General features: G+C 44.1%; 1 protein-coding gene across 1 annotated transcript in view; it reads left to right on the top strand.

Annotated features, from left to right (window-relative positions):
- Positions 1–27,199, top strand: part of LOC123773031 (insulin-like peptide receptor) — a 531,432-nt gene that overhangs the window by 203,472 nt on the left and 300,761 nt on the right. The window contains exon 10 of the mRNA XM_069315507.1: positions 8,600–8,744. Coding sequence (XP_069171608.1) covers positions 8,600–8,744 — 145 coding nt within the window. The remainder of the gene's footprint in view (positions 1–8,599; positions 8,745–27,199) is intronic.

Raw genomic sequence — 27,199 nt, 5'->3', positions numbered from 1 at the left:
ATAAATAGGAAGGGAGAAAAAAAATATTGAAGTAGTTGTGAAAATTATGCAAAAATGGTCAAAATCGATTATCAATCAAAAGTGTCAACTGAAATCATAACTACAACTCTTTGCTATCACAATAGCATATATTAAACAAATATTATTATTAGTTTAATTGGAAAAAACTTTAAGGAAAAAAAAAAAAAAAGGATTTTTTTTCTTTTTTTTTTAAATATTTTTTTTTCATTTTTTTTTGGGGCGATTTGCATCAAACTTAAACACCTGACTGTACGTAAGCCTATCTGTAAGGATGCCAATTTTGGAGAAAATTGGTTGATGTCAAACCCAGCCACAGATTTTAGAACCTTAGACTTTATTCATTTCTGTTTTTTTTTCAATTGACACAAACGTTTACAAAACTCATTCTTTTTTTATTCAATTTACATGAAACTTACACAGTATATGTAGAGGGCATGTCTCTACATTGGGGGGCTTTCATTTTTCTCTAAGTTCATTTATTGATTTTATAATAGCAATAAACATGCCATATTTGCAAAAAATTTTTGGGGAACTTTGAACATTTGTATTAGGAAAACTAAAGATGTTTTGGAAATTTTAAATCCCCAAATCCTTTATTATATGCTAATGAGTCAGAAAAGTGTCACAGAATAATTTTATCTGAAACGTGTGTTCTGAAGTGTGGACTTGAAAATGTGTAAAAAACGTTCAAAAAAAAAAAAAAAAAAAAACTCCCTTTCTATTAACGCTGCAGTACTGAAACTTGGGACAATTTAAGCACTTTTCATATACAACTAGAAAAATAATATTGGTTGACATTGAACAACTTTCATTATAATAACCAGACGCCCCCTTAAAGAAATTGGCGCGTCACGCCACAAGCAAACAGATAAAATAACATTTGCGAGGGGGTAGTCGCCCAGCTGATTTTGACATTGACGTGAGGGGAGCGTTGCCGGCTTGGTGAGTTCATATTATATGTGTGGGAACGAGCGACTCCCGCCTGAAACAGCTGTTTGCTTATTGATATAATCTTGTGATGTCTTTGAATGAGTTTTAAGTAAAATACAAAGTACATTGGTGTTTATATCATCCCCTCCATATTTCTTGTGGCTATATAATACCTGACAGCAGATCGTGATAGAAGTAAATACCTGCCTGATATCAGATCTATTGAGTGTGTGTCCTTGCCACTGTTACCACAATTCAACAAAACCACTGACGTGTTACTGGACACCGGAAACACCAGTTGGCGACCTTGTGGTTAGTAGTAGAGCCCATGACGGGGCGGGCACACAATAGTTGAGTGAACAAGTTGTGTTCCCACTCCTTCTCGATCAGAGGCCGGTTGGGATTGACTGGGATACTCTCCTGGCGTACAGTGGCGCCGCGAGGATAGAGTGAAGACCCGCAGGGCTACGGTGAGTGACCTTGAGTATACTGTTGCTCGCCGAGTAAACCCCAACATTGGCGACCTTGCCAGGATCACGATCGAAATAAAGGTTGCAGTTGTGGTACTTGGCAGTGGTATTAGGTATCAGGTGCAGGTTATCACTCATAGCACAAGATGGAGGATGATAAAGTAACAAGGTTCATTGACACTAGAGATGAGCAGGTGCTGGAGGAGGGCACCAAGGCACAGTTACAGTCAATAGCAGACCATTTTGGGATAAAGTTGAAATCTTCCAGAGTGGGAGAGAGAAGACTGGAGATAATGGCACAGCTCAGAGCACGAGATGAAGCTTTGGGGGAGGAACGGTCACAAACACCAGCCAGTATGGGAGAACACCTGAGCATTGGTGGGAGCAGCAGAGGATCCAGCGGCAGCAGGCACAGCGTTAAGCTGGAGATAATGAAGCTGCAGCTGGAAGCACAACTAAAGCGGGAAGAGCGAGAAGCAGAAGCGCAGCTGAGGAGAGAAGAAGCACAGCTGCGCAGGGAAGAACAAGAGCGAGAAGCAGAAGCACAGCAGCGCAAAGAAGAGCGAGAAGCACAGCTGCGCAGGGAAGAACAAGAGCGAGAAACACAGCTGAAGCGTGAGGAGCGAGAGGCACAGCAGCGCAGAGAAGAGCGAGAAGTGGAAGCACAGCAGCGCAAAGAGGAGCGAGAAGCACAGCTGAGGCGGAAGGAAATAGAAGCTAACAAGGATGTGGAGCTGAAGCGAGCTGAGCTAGGACTAGCTCCACCTGCTCCGCCACAGCAGGAAGACCGCCGAGTGAGGGAGCGAGATTTGCCGGTCTTTGTACCAAACGAAGCTGAAGGTTTCTTCGACCACTTCGAAAGGGTTGCTACTTTGAAGAGGTGGCCGAGGGCGGAGTGGGCGGAGCTGGTTCAGGGTAGGCTCACCGGTGAAGCTCGTGAAGCCTACAATATGCTCGACCTCCAAGAGTGCACCAACTACGATGCTGTAAAGAGAGCTGTGCTCCATTTTTTCAAGCTCACGCCGGAATGTTACAGGAAGAGATTCAGGGAATGTACCCGTTCGCCAGGAAAATCTTATGCGGAGACGGCGAGGGACATGGAGAGAAAGTTCCTTAAGTGGCTGGAGTCTGAAGAAGCGAAGTCGGCTGAAGAGGTCAAGAGGCTAATGGTCATGGAGAAGTTTATGTCCGTGCTCTCTCCTGAGATTAGGGTTAGAGTAAAGGAGGCGGACATTAAGGACCTGAGAGCCGCGGCCGACAGAGCCGACATGCTGGAAGAAGCTCTGCGACCACACCGAGAGGGATGGCACCGACCGACCAAACACTCCGGAAATGGTAGAAGTTATAGAAGGACGGATGGATGGAGGACAGGAGCGAGTTCTCCTGAGTCCCATCTCTCGAGTGGAGACAGGAAAGGCTCAAAGAGTGCTGTGGAGCCGGTAAAGAAGTCCCAAGCTGAGAGCTCAAGAGTTGTTGCCGAAACCGAGGAGTCGATGAATGGCGCGAGGATAGAGTGAAGACCCGCAGGGCTACGGTGAGTGACCTTGAGTATACTGTTGCTCGCCGAGTAAACCCCGACATTGGCGACCTTGAGGGAACCGTAAGGATGGGGGATGCAGACCCCATCCCGGTGAAGATATTAAGAGACACTGGGGCAGATTTTACCCTGGTGAGCGAAACCCTGTTCCCCGAGGGTTACGAGAGTACCAGTGTGGGGGTGGCAAGTGTGACCACTGTGGGAGGCCCAGTGAGGATGCCCCTACACCAGGTGACTCTGAATTCTGATTGTGGCTGCCAGACCCTAGTGGTGGGGGTCTGTGCATCAATGCCCAAGATGGAGGCACAAGTCATCTTGGGAAATGACTCATGTGGAGGATATGTCCTCCCGAATCTCGCGAAAGGCGAGGAGTGCATAGAACACTATGAGGAGACAGGTGGAGTGTTAGACGCCTGTGGGGATGAGATAGGAATCGCCACGGCGGCGTTCCCGGTTTGTGCTGTGATGCCGAGGCAGTGCGAAGGACACGGAGGGTGTGAATCTGATGGGGCTGAGGAGATGTCCGATAGCCTGAGAATCGATCACCTCTTCATGGGACCTGGAGAACGAGCGGAGGGCGAAGGCAGCCCGGATGGTGAGTTGCAGGTGACCCTCACCAGTTCTCTAGGGGTAGACCGCACTCGTCTTGGAGAGTTGCAGCAGATAGAGTTCTCCGAATTGATTCGTGAGGCCAATGGAGGACGTGTTGGTCCTGAGAGGGCCAATCATTGTTACATACAGGACGGCATGCTGATAAGAGTGTTCTGCACAGAGCAGGGAACTGAGTGTGAGGAATCAGTGTGCCCTGCGTTGTTTGCCATGCGTAACGCAGTGGTGGAATCGTTAAGTTTCTCACCTTTCCAGCTGGTGTATGGACAAGAGGTGCGAAGTCCTCTGTCCATGCTGAAGGAATAATGGACACCAGGAGTGGCCGTGGGAACGGTCAACGGATACGTAAGGAGCGTTTCGCATTGGCAGCAGGAATACTGGTTGGAAATTAAACTCATCCGATGGGAAGACAACATGGTAGCAGATGCCCTGTCCTGTATACACTAACTCGACATGACTATTATTTTAAGGGGAGGGGTATGTGACGGTGTTCCCCCCCTTATATTTCTCCCACGCCTGCAGTAAGAGTCATGTCCACTTTACCCGAGCGTTCTCTACGTCGCAGGCATCAGTTTGGTATATGTGGGAGAATGCAGTGTTCTCGAAGTGCCGAGAAATTCATAAAAGAAGAGTATTTTGGGCTGTGGTTTAGGCCCTTTAGGAAGCCAATATGGCGCTGGCCCCTTCGTTTTCCCGCCAAAACTGTGTGACGTCAGTGACACCAGATTGGTCACCGACAGCGACGTGGCACAGGGAGCCAATGAAAACCTCCCGTGGCGAATATGACATCACGAAGGAAGGGGGGTCCGGTCATCGCGCCGCGCTGGCGCCATCAGTCTAAGACAGCACGTCAAGGAGGTCGGACTTGCGCTGGGGAGCCCTGTCAGTTGGACAGTTTACCCCGACTCGGAAGGATTTACGCATCACCCGTGGTCTGCCATCACCTGTGGGGTCTTTCTTCGTTCATGTGTTGGACCAGAGAAGGAATTGACAGAATATTGAGCAACAAGTGCTCCAGGAACAGGTGTTGTGCAAGAGTGGAGTCTAGGCAGCGATGTATGCGACGGCTTATAGCTCCACAGTGATGACGTAGTGGATGGACCAATCCTCCGGAGGGAATCAGTCTGACACGACACGTCAAGGTGGTTGGACGTGCGAAGATTGGTCTTGTCAGTTTGACAGTTGTTTCCCGTTCCCGTGGATTTTACGCGTCACCCGAAGTCTGCCAGTACTCTGTGAGGTCTTCCTTCGTTCATGTGTTGGACCAGAGAGGGAATCGACGGGATATTGAGCAACAAGTGCTCCAGGACAGGTACTGTGCAAGAAGAAGTGAAGTCTGTGCAGTGACGTATGCGACGTCTGAGGCAGTTCACCCGTTTGTGACGGCATAGTGGCTGGACCGAGCCACCGGGAAGCAATGGAAGAAGAAAACTATTCGGGAATCCGAACGACTGCAGCCGAGACGTGGGCAGGCAGCCGTAGCTGGGTGGAGAAGTCGACGGCCGGGAGACCGACTCCAACCCTACGAGAAGTCGAGGAGGAGCACAGACCTGCAGTGAAAAGGCACGGAGACTATGCGCTTATGGTGGGACGTTGATTGAGTTCCTGGAGGACACGACAGTGTGTGTGTGGGGGCGTTCCCTACACGAGGCAGGAGCCAGGACCAGGAGCTACAACTCAACTCTCACCGGAGGATAGGTGGAAGTAGGTGATTCTAGTTTCCCTCCCAATTCCCCTTTAGTCAGCTATATTATTTAGCCAGAGTATTTTGTATGTCGTGAGCAAGGCTCACCTATGTCGCAGTAAGGCACAAGTGTGCAGTGGGGCTACATAAAGTACCCACGATATTTATGATTATTATTGGTGTGTACAGGCACCCGGAGTAATTGATGAATTTACTGTGTTGATAATGTCTTTAATGAGACTTTAATACGATCATTTAGTGAGAGAATATATATATATATGAATATGCCAGTATTTGGAGTTAGGCTATGTGCCCAGTAACTATGTTATCACCATTATTGATGTCTATGACTCATCCACATATATATATATATGTCTATGCTCGTGTATTGAATAATCATTCATGTGTGCAGTGATTAATTGTGTTATCGCCCACGAAAGGAATTACTGAGAAGTCCAGTGATATATACTTGCATACGTTATCATTAAATGAACGGCAGTGTGTAATACCATGACAGTGAATTATTTTCACCTTTAATATAGAAATGTTTGATTGAGCCCAAGATCAGTGTAGCGAAGTATTTACGTGCTATTGTCGCAAATAATGTGTGTTCGAACTTCTAGTGATCTTTGAGAACTTAAAGAAATTGGCGCGTCACGCCACAAGCAAACAGATAAAATAACATTCGCGTGGGGGTAGTCGCCCAGCTGATTTTGACATTGACGTGAGGGGGAGCGTTGCCGGCTTGGTGAGTTCATATTATATGTGTGGGAACGAGCGACTCCCGCCTGAAACAGCTGTTTGCTTATTGATATAATCTTGTGATGTCTTTGAGTGAGTTTTAAGTAAAATACAAAGTACATTGGTGTTTATATCATCCCCTCCATATTTCTTGTGGCTATATAATACCTGACAGCAGATCGTGATAGAAGTAAATACCTGCCTGATATCAGATCTATTGAGTGTGTGTCCTTGCAACTGTTACCACAATTCAACAAAACCACTGACGTATTACTGGACACCGGAAACACCAGTTGGCGACCTTGTGGTTAGTAGTAGAGCCCATGACGGGGCGGGCACACAATAGTTGAGTGAACAAGTTGTGTTCCCACTCCTCGATCAGAGGCCGGTTGGGATTGACTGGGATACTCTCCTGGCGTACAGTGGCGCCGCGAGGATAGAGTGAAGACCCGCAGGGCTACGGTGAGTGACCTTGAGTATACTGTTGCTCGCTGAGTAAACCCCGACAATAAATATATATATATATATATATATATATATATATATATATATATTTATATATATATTTATATATATATATATATATATATATATATATATATATATATATATATATATATATATATATATATCATATCATATATATAACTCGGCCTATAGCTGCAACACAAGAAACTTCAATATTACACAATCAGTCCTAAAAATATATAAAGCTCTGCCTGTGGCTGAGACACTAGAAACATCAGCATAGAAATTCCCCAACACAAAAATAATCAATCTCTCACCTTCCACTGCGTCTTACATGCCAATGAGCATTCAAGCACTCTCATTACACATTATGTGTGATTCCCATGAACCTCCACCTGCACCTAGAGACTCACTACCATGTATAACTCTAGGTTCTCCTAGAAATGTCAACAAGGGTCATCTGCAGTCCTCCCTGACTGCTACACAATGAAGTTCTCCACAAATATCAGCGATGCTCCACCACTGATCCCACAGAAGCACTTGGAACTTCACTTCTCCTCTTCACAGATTGAGGTCCTCCCTTCACTATGGGGCTCTGCTCTTCCACAGAGTTCAGCATTCACTTTTACAGCCTTGAAGTTCCATCCATTAACTTCTTCTTTGGCCTCGAAGTTCCATCAACTTTTCTTCCTAACAAACCTGCAATTTCAATTGCCATGTGAATAAAAATGTTTCCCTACTAAAGTATAACTAAATGTATTCGCAAGAAAAATAAGTCTTTTTCACTCTACATCTCTTTAAACTCACACGTCGTGAGGTCCACTCCTCCGTTCGGGCGAGGCCATGCTCCACCTCCCTGGGCCGCCGTTTCACGAGGCTGTCTACCTCAGTCACCAACTGACGCTTGGAAAGGATGGACATGTCGCCGCCTACTCCAGCTGGTTGCTTCATCTTTACTCTCTTATTTAAACCTACTGCCTTAATAAAATATATCTAATATACCTATAAACACTTGCCACGATCGCTGGGCACACAATCAAATACAGGCAATCACTAACAACTGGTTAAACAGTCTTACCACAGAATTTATCTGATGCGGGGAGCGCTCAGGCCCCAGTCGTCGACACTTGTGATCCCCGTTGCCCACAAAATTGCTATAAAGCTGCTTCACGTGACCTCTCTTATTCCAGACTCGAGCACTAAGTCGTCTTCAGGCTTCATACACAAACACCTGACTGGTCCCCCTCCTCTTGACGGAGCACAAAATTAGAGGTACTGCCAGGAGCACAAACACAGTACAACTTCTCTCACGACCTCTGCTGCTCCAGTGAGGTCAAGACACCTGCAGTGAGACTCATGCTTTGCCAACAAACTCGACATCTCATGTCAAGTCCCTTATTTACATATTTATCCTCTGCCCATGCTTCTAAAGTCTTCATTAACCTTAGCCAAGTATTTAATATATATTCACATGTCTATATTTCCTTTGACAAACCACATGTTTATATTTTCTTTATTGAAAAAATCGTGGAGCTATCCCCTAGTATATGGCATCTACTTTTGAATAGACACATTTCCATTTATAGATATAAATTTATAATTAACATATATTAACTGACTAAAATGCCAAAAAACAAACAACTGGAAGAAATCGGAAAACCCTATACAAAATTTTTATGTAAATCATGTAGAATTTAACACATAATATATATAAAACTTCTTCACTGTGTGTGTGCTCACCTAATTGTACTCACCAAATTGTGCTTGCGGGGGTTGAGCTCTGGCTCTCTGGTCTTGCCTCTCAACCGTTAATCAACAGGTGTACAGGTTCCTGAGCCTATTGGGCTCTATCATATCTACACTTGAAACTGTGTATGGAGTCAGCCTCCACCTCATCACTGCCTAATGCATTCCATTTGTCAACCACTCTGACACTAAAAAAGTTCTTTCTAGTGTGTGTGTGTGTGTGTGTGTGTGTGTGTGTGTGTATGTGTGTACGTGCACACATACAGGTATAAGTATAGCTATTGATATCTCAGTGTCAACGTCTTTATTTCATTGTACTACAGTATATATATTTTCCTGAATCATCTCTCAAATTACGACCATTTTTTCTTTCTTTGCACCTGGCTCCGGCAGAAAACATCGAGAGGGAATTGGAAGAGAACCTAAGCAGCATCCAGGAGATCACTGGCTTCCTCAAGATCTTCCGCTCCAACCTCACATCCCTCGGCTTCCTTAGCAACCTCACTAGGATAGGCGGCGAGATGCTCCTCTACAGCAAGTAGGTGCCGGATAGGGTTCTAGGTGGAAGGGAGGAATTATGAGGAGATTCACGCTATGAATCTCATAGTTCACGAATTATGAGATTCACGTTATTTCTCATTTTCCATGGGAAATAGTGTGAAGAAGGGATCATAGGGTAATAAGAGGGGCGAAAAGGGTTCTAGGAAGGGATGAGGAGCGATGAGATTGATCTAGATATGCTGAAGTATTAATACAGGTTTTGGGGTTGAACCGAATATTGTGAAGGGAGAAATGCAGAGAATGCAGATACAGAAGGCAGAAACAGATACGAAATATAATGAACCATTTTAATATATGGGTACCTTCTGGACGTTCTAATTGGCAGAACTAATTGAGTGATGTGAATAAACTTTATAAACTGGGAGAGTAAGTGCAGAAAACACGAGCAGTGGAGGCAGCTATTAATGTTGACCAATCCACATACTAGAAAATGATGGGACGACGACGTTTCGGTCCGACCTGGACCATTCACAATCGACTTGAGAATGGTCCAGGACGGACCGAAACGTCGTCGTCCCTTCATTTTCTAGTGTGTGGATTGGTCAACATACTTCAGCCACGTTATTGTGTCTCATCGCCTGGAGGTATTAATGTTAATACCAGGGAAGGTTGAAACCCACAGAAGATAAATTAGAGAGCTGTAACTTTGAAAATTGGAAAACATGAGCCCAAGAAGTCATGAAAAATAAGGTAGTTGAGAAAAAATGGTGGATGGTGGTCTGCGAATAGCAAACTCCCTAAACATAAAAGATCTGAAAACTGTGATAATTCAAAATGAGAGAACACAGATTATGAAAAGCCTTCATAAATGGCAAAGGAAACTAAGTGTAATATCTGGGTCCTCAGAGGATCTGCAATTGCTCGTGGCACTTGCAATAGTCCACACTGAGTTCACAAAGAGCTACCACAAGACACCGACACACCAGTGGCCGTGATGATGACACCAAGTAATGATATCTTCCTATAGGATATCGTAATCTTGTGGTTGGTTGTCGTTTTGTTTCCGTCGTCGGAATTTGCAAGAAGGCGTTGAACGCTTGATGTTCACCACATTAATATTTATAAAGGTGTAAGGCTTTGGAGCAGCTCTTCCCTTGAGAACATGCCAAGAATCATTAAGTGAATAAGGGAGTTGTATGATAGTTATATGTGAGAGTAGTATGGAGAAAAGATTTTAATTGAAAGCAATTTAATTGTGTAATTTAACTCTACTTTATTAAAGTAAATTAACGCTATTACACACGAGATCTTTACGTTAAGAGAGAGTTTCACTGCCACAAAACTACGCAGTGATCATCTCCCAGCAGGACACGGTCCAAAGGGGCCAGAATGATTAGAAAGAAATCAGTCTAGTAGCCTCTTGCAAAGGCACATAGTGAACTAACTTTTACACTCATGACAACATTCTTTAGCACAAACAACTACAAGGGTAATCGACGGATGTACAACGGGACACTTCCAACACTTCTGTCAATCAATAATGCAGGTACAGTAGCGATAATAATATTTTCATTCAGAATTGTAACAGATCAGAGTACACAACTGCGACGTGCAACGGTACTGCTGCTATACCGGGCCAGTGAAATGTGGCACATACTTCTCATTAATAAAAAAAAATGCCACATTGGCCTTTGCAGTGTGAAAATTGCACAGGAGTGAAGGAATAGTCAAGCAAAATTTATGACAATTTACTCTAATATGAAAATAAACAAATAAAATATGATAAACACACAAAACCCCTGACTTGACACACTTGGCTAACACACTAAAATATCATTAATAACAGAAATACATGTACAAACTTACACTAACTCAAAAATAACAGTGACAATGAAAGTTTTACATTAAAACCTGTACACAAAGCAGCTGGAGGCAAGCGTTATGCAGTTACCGGCGGCGTAACTGCAGTTTAAAGACGTAACGAGGAACCGGCGTGAGAGGAACCACCCCGAGAACCCCCATGCTTGGGGGCTCTCGTGCAGCTCTCTGGGAGTCGTGCAGACTGGAAGCGGAAGAACCATGAGAGTATCCAGGACATCAACCGGGGCAGGACGAACACTCGACGGTGACACAACCTCCTGAGGAGAGGCAACCACAACAGGCGACACAGCCTCCGGAGAAGGGGCGACATCAGCAGGAGGCGCATCAAGCGACACACGAGACACGGCAGCAGCCAAAGAGTCGTCCACATCCACAGCCTCTGAATCCCTATTCACAGGGAGCGGCGGGAAATCCTCCTCACGGAAGAGGTTGATGGGCGCGATGGCAGGTTCAGAGCACCCAGCAGCCTGATGGCCCAAGAGGCCACAACGGTAACACGTACGGGGTTGACGAGCATAAAACACCTGAACAGAACACCCCAGAAGCTTCACCTGAGATGGAATGTTCGCCCGCAGCCTCATTCCTAGGGTGCGAATATTTGACCGCACACCCTTAAGCGGACCAGAGGAGAGCAGGTGCAACCGCTCACTGATGACCGCCCCAAACTGGCCGAAATAACGCCTCAGTAGCCCCTTCGGAAACTCCAGGGGCGCCCCATGCATGCTTACATACGTGACAGCACCACTGCGATCGGAGACAGTCACAGTGCCCGCACCTTCGGGCAGGGGCAAGGTCCGCCCCTCGTAGCGACGTAAAAATGCCATATACACCTCCTCTGTCGTTATTTTAACAATCACCCTACGGGCAGTCACCAGCTCAACGCCATAAATATCCCCCACAGGGACCCGCAGCATGTCACACAGCACCAATCCCACCTCAGGATATCCCGGTCGAGCAGAAAACTCGAGGCCTATAGACTGGGCACGCACAACAGGGGGGAGGGGGGGCCCCCATGGTGCCGACACGCCAAACTGCACCCGCCACCTAGCAGCAGCTGGCAGGTCAGGCGAGCACATTCGAACCCCCTGGTGGGCAACGAGGCAATCCTCACATGCAATTATTCATAAGTGGTGTGCGTGCTTGGGTAAGTAAATGTGATGAGTGATCACAGGGGTGACTACACTGTTACACGACGTGTTAACCCAAACGTAATCGTTTGGGTTAACACGCCAAACGTAATCGTTTGGGTTAACACGCCAAACATAATTGTTTGGGTTAACACGCCAAACGTAATCGTTTGTTAACCCAAACATAATCGTTTGGGTTAGCCTGTAATAACTTTTTACACTGCACACAGTCTAAGTCTCGGCTGGTATATAGTTATCTGAAGATAACTATCTTCCATAGTGCAATCGTCCCATAGGGCGCACAGGTGTATATAAATATATATATTGTAAGCACTGTGAGGCTTGCTGTATTGAGGATGACTCTGATGAAGCGAGATACAGTCTGTTACCTCTGTCAACGACTTGAGCTCACGTGGGTTATAAATATTTATATTACTATACACGAAGTTTCCCACGTGTTTATCCACTATAACCGGACACGACCTTGTGATTCTGCATGACGGAAGTCAGGAGTATTGCGTAGCGGAGAGAACGTCACAGTCAGTCAGGTGGGAAGCATTTACTGAAGGATCTTAGCTGAGGTCAGCGTAAAAACAGAGAGGTTACAAACACAATACCGTCCAGTCACAAAATGATGTACTCCCCCCCAGCCTCAAGGAGAGATGGGCTCCTGTTTTTGTGTAGGAAACAGTGGTGCATGGGATACTCCAATGGCAGCTTGCAAAGCTGGGAAATCGCTGAGCAGCTTTCATACTCACAAGGTAGATGTTCGAGAAGGTTCTCGAGCTTTTGACGACGTTGAATGTAACCTACTCCAGGCTGACGATGAGAGGGGTAGAAATTAATTAACCTACTCGATGATTTTGAGATGTATGTTATTTTCTCAATAAACTTACATGAACTAGAATGTGATCTGTGGCCTTGGGCCACACCCGTGGGAGATAAAGTGATCTCACACCTCCAATAAGTCTCTGAACCCCAAACTCTCTCTAGCCTCCACATGCTTGGCTTGAGCTTAATACTTGTGTTTCCAGACAGTTTGACTTATGGCTCCTTGTATAATCCTTCAACGAAGACAACGGTCATCATGGTGTCGGGGAATTGATCCCGTTAGGGATTACTAGATGCCGACACGCCAAACTGCAATAGTCCTGGGCCCATGCAAGAACTTTGCACATGAGTACACAGGCGTCCTGTGCACATCAGGAGACGAATCCACTCAATTGCTAATTTTAAGTCAATGTGAATTCCACAACTCTCATGCCAAGGCAAAACTCTTGCATGAGAGAGAGAAATCAGCAACACACACACCCTTAGAATATAATGTCTATACGAGGCTGAGAGAGGCTTGGTAAAAGTTACAGACTGGAATCGTATGCAACAGTAGGATGCACCAAAGAAATTTAACCACTAAAGCTCGTATTTGAAAAGGAAATGGCACCAATAATCCTCATGAGACAAAAGATATCCCCAGAGCTATAGAAGGCTGCAGCAAGGTATACTTTGAATGACATAAATAAAAGTAAAATACTGGAAAATATAACTGCACAAGAAAAGAGCAAGAAGGAGGGAGGAAGTGAGAAGATGTCAGCAAATATAAGGAATCCACACCAATTTTCAACGGCTTTAGGAACAACGAATCGAAAGAAATGGCATAAGGAGGTAGGAGTCATATGGAATATAACAAGTACAACCAGGAAGGGATACAGCTACAACCAGTACCATGTGCTGACAACAAATAACTCACCTGGTCTCCACAGCTTTGTCCCCCAACCAAACCCAATAACCTTCCATCTAGTATACAACCCTTTCCTTTTCCTCACTCCATAACTATCCTCTTTCCACCTCAGCAATTCCTGTTCCACATGAACAACAACGCCCCTCTTTCTCCCCTTTATTAATAACCCAACTTCCTCACTGCCCTCCACTCCCAGGCATTTTCCTCTATCCAGTCTTCACACTCATTCCATATCTTCTACACCTGAACCACACCTCGAGGGTTGGGAGCTGCCCATGTAGAAAACAGAGTATCAGTGAAGAGCCTAAATATCTGGTGTACTAATGTTGATGGAATGCCAAACAAAGCACATGAACTAAAAGATAGAAGGAATGAAATAGCAAGAGTAGAAACTAAAATAACTGAAATGATTTACTAATAAAAATTTCGTCAGATAATATTAGATAGCAAAATGAGAAACAAACCAGAGGGAGGAGGGAGAGTGGCACTGCTGGTCAAAACAGACAGCAGATTGGAGAGACTCATTTTGAGAAAGATATCAATAATGGATATGTTATAGGTTATCTTGAGGTTATCTTGAGATGATTTTGGGGCTTTTTAGTGTCCCCGCGTCCCAGTCCTCGACCAGGCCTCCACCCCCAGGAAGCAGCCCGTGACAGCTGACTAACTCCCAGGTACCTATTTACTGCTAGGTAACAGGTGCATCAGGGTGAAAGAAACTCTGCCCATCGTTTCTCGCCGGCGCCCGGGATCGAATGCGGGACCACAGGATCACAAGTCCAGTGTGCTGTCCGCTAGGCCGACCGGCTCCCTTTCCGGAAATGAAATGTTGCAGAAATCATTTCAATGAAAGGAAAGCAAGTGGGTTTAGCTGTGATTTACAATTTCCCAGAGAATACAAACAGGGCTTGTTTGTATTCTCCCCACATAAATACGAAAGTGGAGTTGAATTTTCCTTAAGATTGAAAGCAACGTTAATAATAATGGAAGATGTAAACTATGAGCAAATTGATTGGGATCAATGGATTCAGAAGGGGGAGAAGCAACATGGAGAATAAAACTGATAGAAGTTGCATAAAGGAACTTCCTAACAGAGCATATTAGTGAGGAAACACTGAGATGAGGGATAAAACAAGCAAGAAAGATTGGCCCTAGCCTTCACACAAAGTGAAATAGACGTTGCGAATATTGAGCATGAAATGCCAATGAGGGGAAGTGACCATTGAGTATTGATCTTTGATTAAGTAGTTGTTTGAAGGTTATATCCAGAAAAAAATGGAGAGTAAAGTTTACCTTTCCATAAAGGCGAGTACCAGTAGAGTACTCCCAAGCACACGCCTTAAACCACTAGGCCATAATATGCTAAAAGTAATGTAAGCTGGGATTCAACTGATTTCTGTAAGGTTCCTGAGCCCTCTTGTGATATCAAATCAGGGTTTTACATATTACTCACATACAAGTTACCATGATTTCTTTGTGTATTTGAAGAGAAGTGTGGGAGAGAACTAATTTTTTTCCAAAGCCAAAGTGTATGCAGATAATGTGCAAAGCCCTGATTTGGTATCAGAAGATGCCTCAGAACCTTGCAGGATTCAGTTGAATCCCAGGTAACCTTTAGCATATCGTGGTCTACTGGTTTAAGGTATGCGCCTAGGAGCATCCAGTGTGCAGGTTCTAATCCTCCACATGTCTTTACTGAATTTCTCATTGATACATCAGGCAATGTAATTTTTTGATCATTATTATTATTATTATTATTATTATTATTATTATTATTATTATTATTATTATTATATTGCAATTTGCTCAAGTTTAGATATATATTACATTACTGTTATTGCTGACATATTATATAATAGGTCATAAGAGTGTCCAACTATGCAACAGGGAACCAAACAAACTATATATATAAAGAAATTCACAAGGGCCGTGATGAGGGTTTGAACCTACGTCCGAGAGGATCCCAGACGTGCCTTAATTGACTGTGTTATAACATGGTAAAAGAATTTTACCATTTTTTTCAGTTGTGTGTTCACTGGAAAACTCTGGAGTTTTCCAATGAACACACAACTGAAAAAAATTTCATTTCAATACCCATAAAATTAGAATTATGTATACTTACAGATGCAAAATTGCATAGTCTAGCAAAAATTATGAAATGTTTTGTATTGCAATATTTTATCTAATATATTCTTTGTGCTCTTGTTATCCTCTGGACAATAATTATTTGATTAGCTGATGACTAATCCAATAAGTAGAACAACTGCCGCAGAGATAACACTGAATAGTTTGGTAGTCTGTTAAGATCAAGGTAATATAGGACGGTGGATAACAGCAAGACACAGCTCATCCACATGTGAGAATTGCTATTGACAATGGAATTTCTGAGATTTTATCCCCATCCCCCTTACAGACTCTCTAGCCCCACGTTGGATGCCAGATGTGAGTTTTACACACACGTCTAGCATTGCGCTGGGTGCCAGACAAAATTACTGGTTATTGGGATGGGGATTCGAATGTTTGCCTTCGACAAACAAATGATTACACTCCGGAGGTATGAGCAAGATGTCAAGATCCAGGTATTTCAGGTGGTGCTGAAGGCCAGGATGGTCTTTTACTGCACAAGCAATACCGGACCTTCCACACTTAGGTCGTTCACTCTGCAACTTGTTTGCAAGCAAATCTAGCAGGTAGCGATGGGTCCGCACACCAAATTTTGTATTGAGTGCTTGAGGCTCTGGGCTGAATACTGAGCCACCTCAAATTAATGACAATGTCAAGTAGCAATTTCGATGAATAATGGTGGCAGTATTTCTGAATGAGGAATGACATAAAAGTCACGTGTAAGAAAATAAATTAATTTATTCAACAACTTACTAATACACAGTGACCCACATACCTCTAGAGTGTCACCTCAACAACCATCACAACACCTCGCAGTAGGTATCAGTTCCCATCACTCTGAAAGGTGTGAAAGAGACAGTCTCGACCCACTGGACAGGTCGTGAACAAGAGTGAACTAACTTCATGAACACTCTTGGCAATTACCGCACTCGCCTCTGGCAGTATCAACACACTTAAACAACTCATAACATTAACACACGTAAATGAATACAAAGAACATTGTCACCAAGACAGTGCTTCTTTGCTTTGTATTACTTTAACAATGTCAGTAAAACATTAAATCTCAATTAATTAATTACCACTCAATTTATGGTAACTATCCCATCCCTCAGTCAACAATCAATCAATTAACAACCTTAAGTTAATCACATTATCACTCAGACAGTTAACAAAGATAATCAACACTTCAGTAATTATAATACCTTGGTATCGTTTTATCACACAGACGAAACAATAACAAGGTGTCACTTAACATTACAATTCACCGATATTATCACACAATAATAATAATAAATGTGCCCCTGAGACAAATGTAATCACACCACTTACATGCTACTAAGACAACTGTATTAATTAATCACTCCCAACACTTCCTGTATCAGATGGTAACAACCCAACTCAAATGTGTTTAATAATATTGGTCACACACACACGTCTCGGTCACTCAATAGTGACACGACACTCGAAAGGTTAAAATTAGTCACTCCTCAGTGAGCTGACAGCTTCACTCCGTCCTACAAAATACCAAAAAGTGATTCCATGCACCTGCTAAACCCCCTTTTTATGAATGCAAATCGGTTTCCACATGACTCACAACTGATGACGTTCGAACATTTCAGGAATGTGTGCTTCACTAACGAAATTTGTTCGAACCACAACACCATAAATGCTTCACCCAAATAATACAAATACAAATAATCGCCAACAAACCTAACCTATATATATATATATATATATATATATATATATATATATATATATATATATATATATATATATATACATACATATGTCGTACCTAATAGCCAGAATGCACTTCTCAGCCTACTATGTAAGGCCCGATTTGCCTAATAAGCCAAGTTTTCCTGAATTAATATATTTTCTTTAATTTTTTCATATGAAATGATAAAGCTACCCATTTCATTATGTATGAGGTCAATTTTTTTTTATTGGAGTTAAAATTAACGTAGATATATGACCAAACCTAACCAACCCTACCTAACCTAACCTAACCTATCTCTATAGGTTAGGTTAGGTTAGGTTAGGTAGCCGAAAAAGTTAGGTTAGGTTAGGTTAGGTAGCCGAAAAAGTTAGGTTAGGTTAGGTTAGGTTAGGTAGGTTAGGTAGTCGAAAAACAATTAATTAATGAAAACTTTGCTTATTAGGCAAATTGGGCCTTGCATAGTAGGCTGAGAAGTGCATTCTGGCTACTAGGTACGACATATATATATATATATATATATATATATATATATATATATATATATATATATATATATATATATATATATATATATATATATATATATATATATATATATATATATATATTGTGACGGTAACGCGTTGGTGTTCGGCTGTTCAAAAGCTAGGGGTATGGCCCCGTCACATATAGAAAAAAAATAGAAATTCTGGAACTTCGTCTGTGGTAAGGTAAGGAGAAGACACACAAAACACAAGTAAATTTTAACAATGAAATTTTAATTATGTTAAAGAAAGCAAAACATAAATAAAATGGACACACAAATTCGTATAATAAAATCAATCAAAGTAATAAGAATAATTAAATGGTAAAATGAAAAGTTACGTTAAGACAAATGAACAAATAACAAGAGTATGGCAAACAATGGAAATAGGTGTCGGAATATTGGCTTCAAGCTATCACTTCTCTTAGTACACGTAAGCCTGGGGCTTTAGTCTACCAACGAGACGTGTTAACCTGTCGAAAGCACGGGATATTCTGAAGACTGAGGTCGTGGCGGCCCCAGACATCAAGTAGTATAGTGGGTGGAGTGCAGTTGCAGCTAGACCCGTAGCCAATCAGCGATGAGCCGGCGACAAGACAGGTAGTTTGGCGGTTTGAGGTGGAGCAGGTGTTCCTGGCTGCATACGTTTTGCGCTCTGGCAAACCTTGCTGGTGTTGACATTGTTGGATTTTTCTTCCATACTTGATTATATATAGATGTTTATATCGACGTCTTTTGGAAGGAAGAGCAGGCTCAATCTCTTGAAGGAGATTATCGTCACAATATATATATATATATATATATATATATATATATATATATATATATATATATATATATATATATATATATATATATATGTCGTACCTAGTAGCCAGAATGCACTTCTCAGCCTACTATGCAAGGCCTAATTTGCCTAATAAGCAAAGTTTTCATTAATTGTTTTTCGACTACCTAACCTACCTAACCTAACCTAACCTAACTTTTTCGGCTACCTAACCTAATATAGGTTAGGTTAGGTTTGTTGGCGATTATTTGTATTTGTATTATTGATATATATATATATATATATATATATATATATATATATATATATATATATATATATATATATATATATATATATATATATATATTTGCCTATACTTGCATAAACCACAAGTGAAGATTAACAATCTATGGACAACACCCACCAGTGGGCCTCGAACCCAGAAAGGACAACTACCTTCCAGTAGCTGCCATAACTAGTACGTCTTAACCCACTACAACACTCAGACGCTTAAAAGAAGTAGAGACTTTGAGGTATATATACTCCTCAAATATCCCCACTTCCCAAGAGCACCAGAACAGTGAGGGGTTACTATACGTTTTTCATCAAGCCACTGTTTATGTGGGAGAACTCGTGTCCATGCTATATGCCTATACTTGCATAAACCACAAGTGAAGATTAAGTGGTCTGAGTGGTGTAGTGGGTTAAGGCGTACTAGTTATGGCAGCTAGTGGAAGGTAGTTGTGCTTTCTGGGTTCGAGGCCCACTGGTGGGTGTTGTCCAAAAATTATATATATATATATATATATATATATATATATATATATATATATATATATATATATATATATATATATATATATACATATATATATATATATATATATATATATATATATATATATATATATATATACATATATATATATATATATATATATATATATATATATATATATATATATATATATATATATATATATTGTGCTTTATTATGCATTTGATGGTTACAAGATATACATGGGTTGATACAAAAATAATAATGCAAAAAGGTGCTTAAAGGTTATGGATCTCTTGAAAAACACAACAATGGGAAACATTGATGAATGTCACAGACGGGTTCGATCATTGTTGCAAGTCAAACACTTCTTCGAATTCCTCTGAAGTTGGACTAGTGCCCAAGACGCAACAGGCATTTCCCCTCTGAATCGCAACACTGAGGCGCTGGAACAAGAAACTTTTTGCTCTCTGGTCTTTTGTAGCGCTGATCAATTTGTCCCCCAATTCCTTCAGGAACTTCAATGCACATTTTCCCCACGAACCGAGGGTCTCCGAGCCGATCGGAACAAAGCTGTAGCAGTGTGCTAGACCTCTGTATTTAATAATTTTCTGCGATTCCCTGAAGGAAGCAGCACCACCGCTTTCACGTGTGCTGTAGTGGAGGTAGGTACTGGCCAGTGTGGCAGCGCACGTGTAGTCCCATACCACTTGCTTACCATCCTTCCAAGGTAGCAAGGTGACCCCATCAGGGCACTTCTGAGGGTCGTTAGGTCTGGATAAGTGTGGTTCTCTTTGTGCCAGGCAGCGGGCTGTGGCGAGGCTCCTCTTGATGATGTCGTTGACTTCTTCATGTCTTGCGATTTTACCCTGTGATTTACGACATACCAGACCATGACGACCATATTGGTCTGCCATCGCAGTTCCGCAGATGCACCTATGTTCGGTGAGGATCGGAGAGGCAAGGCGAAGGGCAACTCCAATGCGGAGAGCGTCATGACTGAGGCGAGTTCCCAGGGCTGCATTGGGCACAGCAAATAAAAAATCCCCGGCGTGGGGTGCTGTTACCGCTAGGAGGCGGGCTTTGTTTTCAGCATCAGCGTTGTCAATCATTGCTGTGACAGTCTTTTCCATTATGGGGCTATCCCAGTGGGCCTGCTTGTGGTCTTTTAGGACTTGTGGTCGGGGTTGAGGGTGTGCAATGGTGTCCCATTGTCTGGCTGCTTCGATGAACGTTTGATCATGAGTTCCCGCTGTCTCTCTCATACGCTCTGGTAGGATCTGCCCTACCAATTCGTTGGCTGCTGTACATGAGGATAAGAATGCTGGAAGTGCTACCTCAGTTGCCTTTCGTATGCCTATCCCTCCAAATCTCACTGGTAGTGTTGCTTGGTCCCACTGACTGTCATCTAAATCTAGGTTGAGCGCCTTCCTGAATATTGACCTGAGGAGCTCATCATATTGATGTAGAAGTGGGTTGCCAAACGTTGGTGCACACCTTAAGAAGTATGTTAGCCTGGGCAAGGTAAGGCACTTTGTGAGAAGGTAGAGGGCATCGTGGGAGTCCAAGTCCCCAATTCTCTCTTCCATCCTCTTTAGGTCTCTAAACTTTTCGTCAAGGACTGCAGCAATGGCATTGTGGCCCAGAGGTGCTCCGAGTAGTGTGCTGTCGGTAGGTTTAACGACTGAGGCTTCTGGTAAAACTGATTTCACTGCTCTAATGATTACTTCACTAGATGCAATAATTTCGCACTTGGAGGGGTTAAGAACGAGACCCATGGACTCCCCCCGTGTCTTCACCAGCTGTAGGTCTTCTAGCAGGGAATCTTGTGTGCCTGCCAGAGTGCCATCATCCAGGAACCAGATGTTGAGCTCGCTGGACAGTCTGGTTGTAATTTCTCGAACCGCTATGCAAAAGAGGAACGGTGCAAGTGGGTCACCCTGTTGAATTCCCTCTGCTGAGGTGACTTCATGTTTGCCAAACAGGAGGGTTGAGTCTTTGCTGTAGCCTGCTGACACAAACGGGAGAATGCTTGGGCAATGTTCCTGGACTGCAGTGAGGATTGCTTCCCTTTTGACCGAGTTGAAAGCGTTTTTAAAATCTAATTTTACTACTGCCTGGTCTTCAGTAAGAAAGCTAATGTAGGCTCGTGCAGCATGAGCCGCTGCTTCACAGCCTTGGGGGACTCCAAACCCCAGCTGGTTGGGTTGCAGCATGGTGGCTGCTTCCGTTCGGATACTTCTGACAGCAGCCCTTGCAACTAGGCGGCGAAGGGTATTACCAACGGCAATGGGTCTGATCCCTTCCCCCTTCTTTTCAAAGGCACATAGGGAAGCACCAAAGAAGAATGGTTTGATTTCATCAGGGATTAACCCGGCGAGGCAGTTGTTGACAAACGATGTGATTTCTGTCAGGAGCGCTTCTGCAGCTGGGCCAAGAACAGGGTTCACCATTTCCTTCACATGTTGAGGTCTTACCCCTGTGTAGCCTCCTGAGGAGCCCGGGGGAAATGAAACGATAGCTTTATAAACCTCTGACTCCCGGAGGACGAGAGGTTCCTGGTTAGGGGCGAGCCTGACCTGTGGGGGAGGTTCACCTACGGCCCTGAGGGGGTGTTTTTCTCTCAGTGCTTGGGCTGTGGTTTCATCCCTGGGCAAAATTTTGTCCTCACTTGTGATCAACCTGAGTGCCCCGACTGTATTGCCCTCTTCAATTTTCTTGCTGACTTGGGTACCTAATTTTCTGTTGTCGCTGATTGTCGTACTTGGTCTGCCTCGGCGGTGTTTGGTGTGTTTGGGGAGGCGGACTAGGTTGTCAGCCCTAGGAAAATCCCTAATTGCTTTATTGACGGATGAGGCCAGTGTCTTGCCTCCTCTGTCTGGTACACCTAAGCATGCATTGCCAAAAAGTAACAGATTGTGCCAGGCTTTGATGGTATCAGGTGCATCAAGGTTATTCGACCCTCTGTTGACTTTTGCGATGAGGTCCGTGTATTTCCCTGCAGCAAAAGGGCGAGAGGCCTTTGGGATGTGGGTGAGTGTCCTGGTTGACGTTGCTTTAATTGCCTCTAGCAGGTCGTCTGTTGCAATGTAATCTGTTGCGATTTGTACTGGTGCAACAGGCTCCTGAGTGCTGCCTCCTCCCACGGGAGGCCTCCCTGACCCAGGACAGTCACCATTCTGGCGTATGACTCTGGAGACAGAGTTGATGCTGACGTTGTTCCCACAACCACTGCATGTGCCTCTCCTTTGATTGGCTTCGGGAGGGGTGAGCTGGCTGGTAGCGGTTTCTTCTGCCATCCCCTTAGGTAAAGTGAATGTCACCTTGCACTGGAGTATTTGTCTCTCCCTCCTGGCTGGGGGGGACGAGGTTGTCCCCTATACTATGCGCCATGTCTGGGCAGATGTCTGGGGTGGGTGGGCTCGTGGAGGTGGTGGGTGGGGGTTGGGAGGCTGCGCTGGCCCGGTATGGGAGGGGGGCCGCGGAGGGGAAGGCGCGACCACCTGATCGTGGGAGGTGGGGGCGGGGGAGCGGAAGACACTGCACCACACGGAGGGAAGGGGGGGAGACACTACACAAGTGGAGTGGGCGGGCGGGAGACACTACACTCACTGGGGGGGGGAGGCACTACACTCAGGGGGTGGGGGGAGGCACTACACTCAGGGGGTGGGGGGGAGGCACAACACTCAGGGGGTGGGGGGAGGGTTGATGTGGCACGTAACACTTGGATAATTTCCTTTTGTCACTAAACACTGGTGAATGTGTCCTGGCTCACTGGGTGTGGTGCACTCAACACGATACTCACAATGGTCCAGTCACCACAGGACTGGACTCAACTTATCTTTTTCAAGCACTTATTGGCACACTGGTGTCCCAGTCTCTTGACCCCACCACATGTGTCCTTCCACCCTTTCCTGGTGAGGGAGCCGTAGGGCGTGTGACGTGTGTGGGCGTGGGCTGACGGTGGGCGTGGGGTGGCGGTGGGCGTAGGGTTGGGTGGGGTGACGGTGGGCGTGGGGTGGCGGTGGGCATAGGGTTGCTTGGGGTGGCGGTGGGCGTAGGGTTGCGTGGGGTGACGGTGGTCGTGGGGTGGACGATGGTCGTCGGGTCAGCCGCCGGGAGAGGGTAGCTGGGTGGGCTGGCGAGGCCTGTGGGAGGCTAGGGAGAGGGGGGGGGAGAAGGTGTCCCGGTCACATACAATTAACACAACGTTTCACAGGTGCATTATGTTTATCACTACAAACTCACCGTTCATCTGAAAAGACGCACACATTCACTTATAAGTCTGCTGGAATACAAGCAGGTTTGTGAGCCTCCCCTTCACTCCCCCCCCCCCCTCCACATGAGGCCTCCTCCCCGCCTGGAGGCTGTTGTTTATGGAGGCACTGAGATAACCCTCAGCCAGGACTGTGTCCTTCCCCTCCCTAGCACGCCTCCCGCCAGGACAACACACCTTTTACAGTTGATTCTGTTGCACTGCTGGAGAGGTAGGCTTCCTCGACCCTCTAAGAGTCTTCAGCAGGTATTAACACAGACATGAGTCGACATGAGACAAGCACAAAAAATAAAAAAGGAAGGGGGTGGTAGGAGAAAAGCACACAGAAACTGTATTGGAGGGGATCTAAACATTCCCTCTAATGCGTTATGCGTGGTTTCCTCCGAGGCTATGGGTCCCCCTTCTTCCAGCTAGAGGTGGTACTCCCTTCTATATATATATATATATATATATATATATATATATATATATATATATATATATATATATATATATATATATATATATATATATATATATATATGTTGTGACGATAATCTCTGTCAAGAGAGATTGAGCCTGCTCTTCCCTACATAAGTACGTCAATATATAAGATAATATAGAAGATACGTCCATCAAGTATTGCCAAACGTTTTGCCCAGAGAGCAAATCGTATCCAGCACACCGTGACACCTGCTACTACTGCCGTAACCAGCAAACTGCTCATCCTTTGCCTGCCTGTCGCTGATTGGCTGGTGTCCCGTCGCACCTGCCCTCCGCCTCCACCACAAGTCGACGTCTTGGCTGCAGTGCGCCAGTATCGTCAGAATATCTCAGTGCTCCAAGCAGTTGACATCTCTCGCTGGTAGACTAAGCCTTGGCTTTCGTGTACTAAGGGAGGTGGCAGCTCGAAGCCAGTATTCCAGCACCACTAATATTTTATTTTGCTATCACTGTAACTTACTTGTCTTAACGTAACTTTTCATTTGCCAGTGATTATTCATATTATTTTGTTTATTGACTTGTCTTTCATATTTTTATGTGATTAACTTTATTCATGTCTTGTTTTTCTAGAGTAATTAAAATTTCATTGTTTATATACTTGCGTTTTGTGTGTCTTCCCATTACCTTACCACAGACGAAAGGACCAACTTTTCTCTTTTATTTTTTTATTATGTGACGAGGCCCTGCCCCTAGCTTTTGAAACAGCCGAACACCAACGCTTTACCGTCACATAACGTGGGGGCCTGTCTGGGAGCTTCACTCAGGTACTGGTGCCAAGTAGTAAATTTATGGTAAGCGTATTTGGCTTTGGTAACGTAGCTTTTTACTATTTTCAATTTTCAATTTTATTTTCATATGGTGCTGTGTGTATTGTGCATTCCGAGAGTAGCATATGGTGAAGGTGAGACAACTTTGGATTACGTGGTGACTGTAGGCCTCAGTCATTCTCTTAATTGGTCATCTCTCCCTCCGTGTTATTACTTGTGTTTACCATCTTTTGTCCCTAGGATATTTCTCATATTTTCGACAGATCATCATATTGGTACCCTGGTACTGTGGTCTGTCCCCGGGTCAAGTGCACCTAATCTTCTGCAATCTGACAGTAGGAGGATAAAGAGGGCCATAGTTCCTCTCGCACAAACTTTAGTTGCTGAATTGGGACCTCAGCAGCAGTTCTCGTCACCAGTTGACACCTCGCACCCCTACACGTCGGTCAGAGATGATGATAGTTACATTGGTAGGGAATTAGCCTTCTTTTTCAGAGCACAAAAGTTCGCTAATTCTGTAAGTATCATATTAATTTCAGTGGGAAAACTTGCTTATGTCCTATAGAGACTCGGCAAGGTATGCCTACATTCTTGGACTACCAATTTTACTTTTGAGGCAATTAACTGTTTCATTTGTTTTAGAAACTCAGTTTCGCTTGTTTAGTAGGATTTTCTTGCCCTTATCCTCTTACATGAGTACCGGGTACAAGATTTCCTGCGACCTTGATTCAATAATGATTATCATCTTGTAATTAACATTAATTGTTAAAGATTCCACAGGATAGGTACCAGTTGCCACGTGTCCTGTTTCTGACATTCACCATATCACAACAGTATATTCGTTCTGTATTTGTTTGCTAATTTCACCATGTTTCGTCTCCAAGCTTTCCGTGCAGATCCAGCAGGTGCAATAGGGACTTTAAGTCATGCCAAGAGGACTGAATTACAAACTCTTGCACATGAGTATCAACTAGCAGTTCCCTACCAAGCCAACAAAAGTGAAATACATAACCTGTTACTGGATCATTTCTTAGAGGAAGGTAAGATAGACTCTGAAACTCACGAAACTTACTTTATTGCAGATAAAACTGATTTGGCAACGATGAAACTCAAAATAGAGCTTGCCAAGATCGAACGCGAGCAGCACAGAGAAGCCCTCGAGCAACAAGAACGAGCAGCGGCCATACGAAAGGAAGAACAAGAACGTGAAATCGCCCTCAAGGAACGTGAAATCGCCCTCAAGGAACGTGAAATCGCCCTCAAGGAACGTGAAGCTGCCTTGAGGAAAGAAGAATAAGAACATGAGCAGGCGATGAGTCACAATAACGTGGCTGAAGTATGTTGACCAGACCACACACTAAAAGTTGAAGGGACGACGACGTTTCGGTCCGTCCTGGACCATTCTCAAGTCGATTGTGAGAATGATTGTGACACAATCGACTTGAGCATGGTCCAGGACGGACCGAAACGTCGTCGTCCCTTCAACTTTTAGTGTGTGGTCTGGTCAACAACAAGAACATGAGGTTGCACTACTCCGTGAGCGGGAACGAGTACAGCTTGAAACAAAACAACGCCAGTTGGAGATGCAACACGAACATGACAAACAATAAGCAACCCTGACTATGGAATGTCGTCAACGAGAATTCGCGTTGGAAACTTCACACCTCGCTCAACGCCAGCAAGCTACCGCCAATCTTTCCGTCAGTTTTAATATATCACATGCAAGTAAGTTAATGCCACCATTCGTAGAGACAGAAGTTGATGTGTTTTTCACCACCTTTGAAACCCTTGCTAATCAACTTAGTTGGCCTGCCGACCAATGGGCAACCCTTCTCAGAGTACATCTTACAGGTAGAGCTGCAGTTACACTCAGTACTTTGGCGTCGGAGAATGACTACCAGACTCTGAAACAAGCAGTGTTGGACGCCTACCTTCTCTCCACCGAAAGTTATCGAAGGAAATTCCGTGACCACCTGAAGGCAAGTACCACTACCTTTCTCGAGTTTGCTAATACCAAAAGGAGATATTTTATGAAATGGCTGGAAGCAGCACATGTCTCTACCTTTGCAGAACTCGTCAACCTCATGCTAGTTGAAGAATTCTTGAGGCGTGTGCCGCCTCCTGTCCGTCTATATTTAGCAGATAAAGAAGAAACCGACTACCTAAAGTGTGCTAAGTCGGCTGACACTTACAGCCTCATCCACCGGCTGACACCAGAACCATCTTCCAGTAAGAAGTCGTGGTACAGTTACGAGAAAGTGAGTACCGATCAAGCTGGCTCGCAATTGTACTGTAAGTATTGT

This window comes from Procambarus clarkii, chromosome 81, assembly GCF_040958095.1.
Source record: "Procambarus clarkii isolate CNS0578487 chromosome 81, FALCON_Pclarkii_2.0, whole genome shotgun sequence".
NCBI classification, from domain to species: Eukaryota; Metazoa; Arthropoda; class Malacostraca; order Decapoda; family Cambaridae; genus Procambarus; species Procambarus clarkii.
The sequence above is the reverse complement of the archived record's forward strand: the minus strand, read 5'-3'. Positions and strand labels throughout refer to the sequence as shown.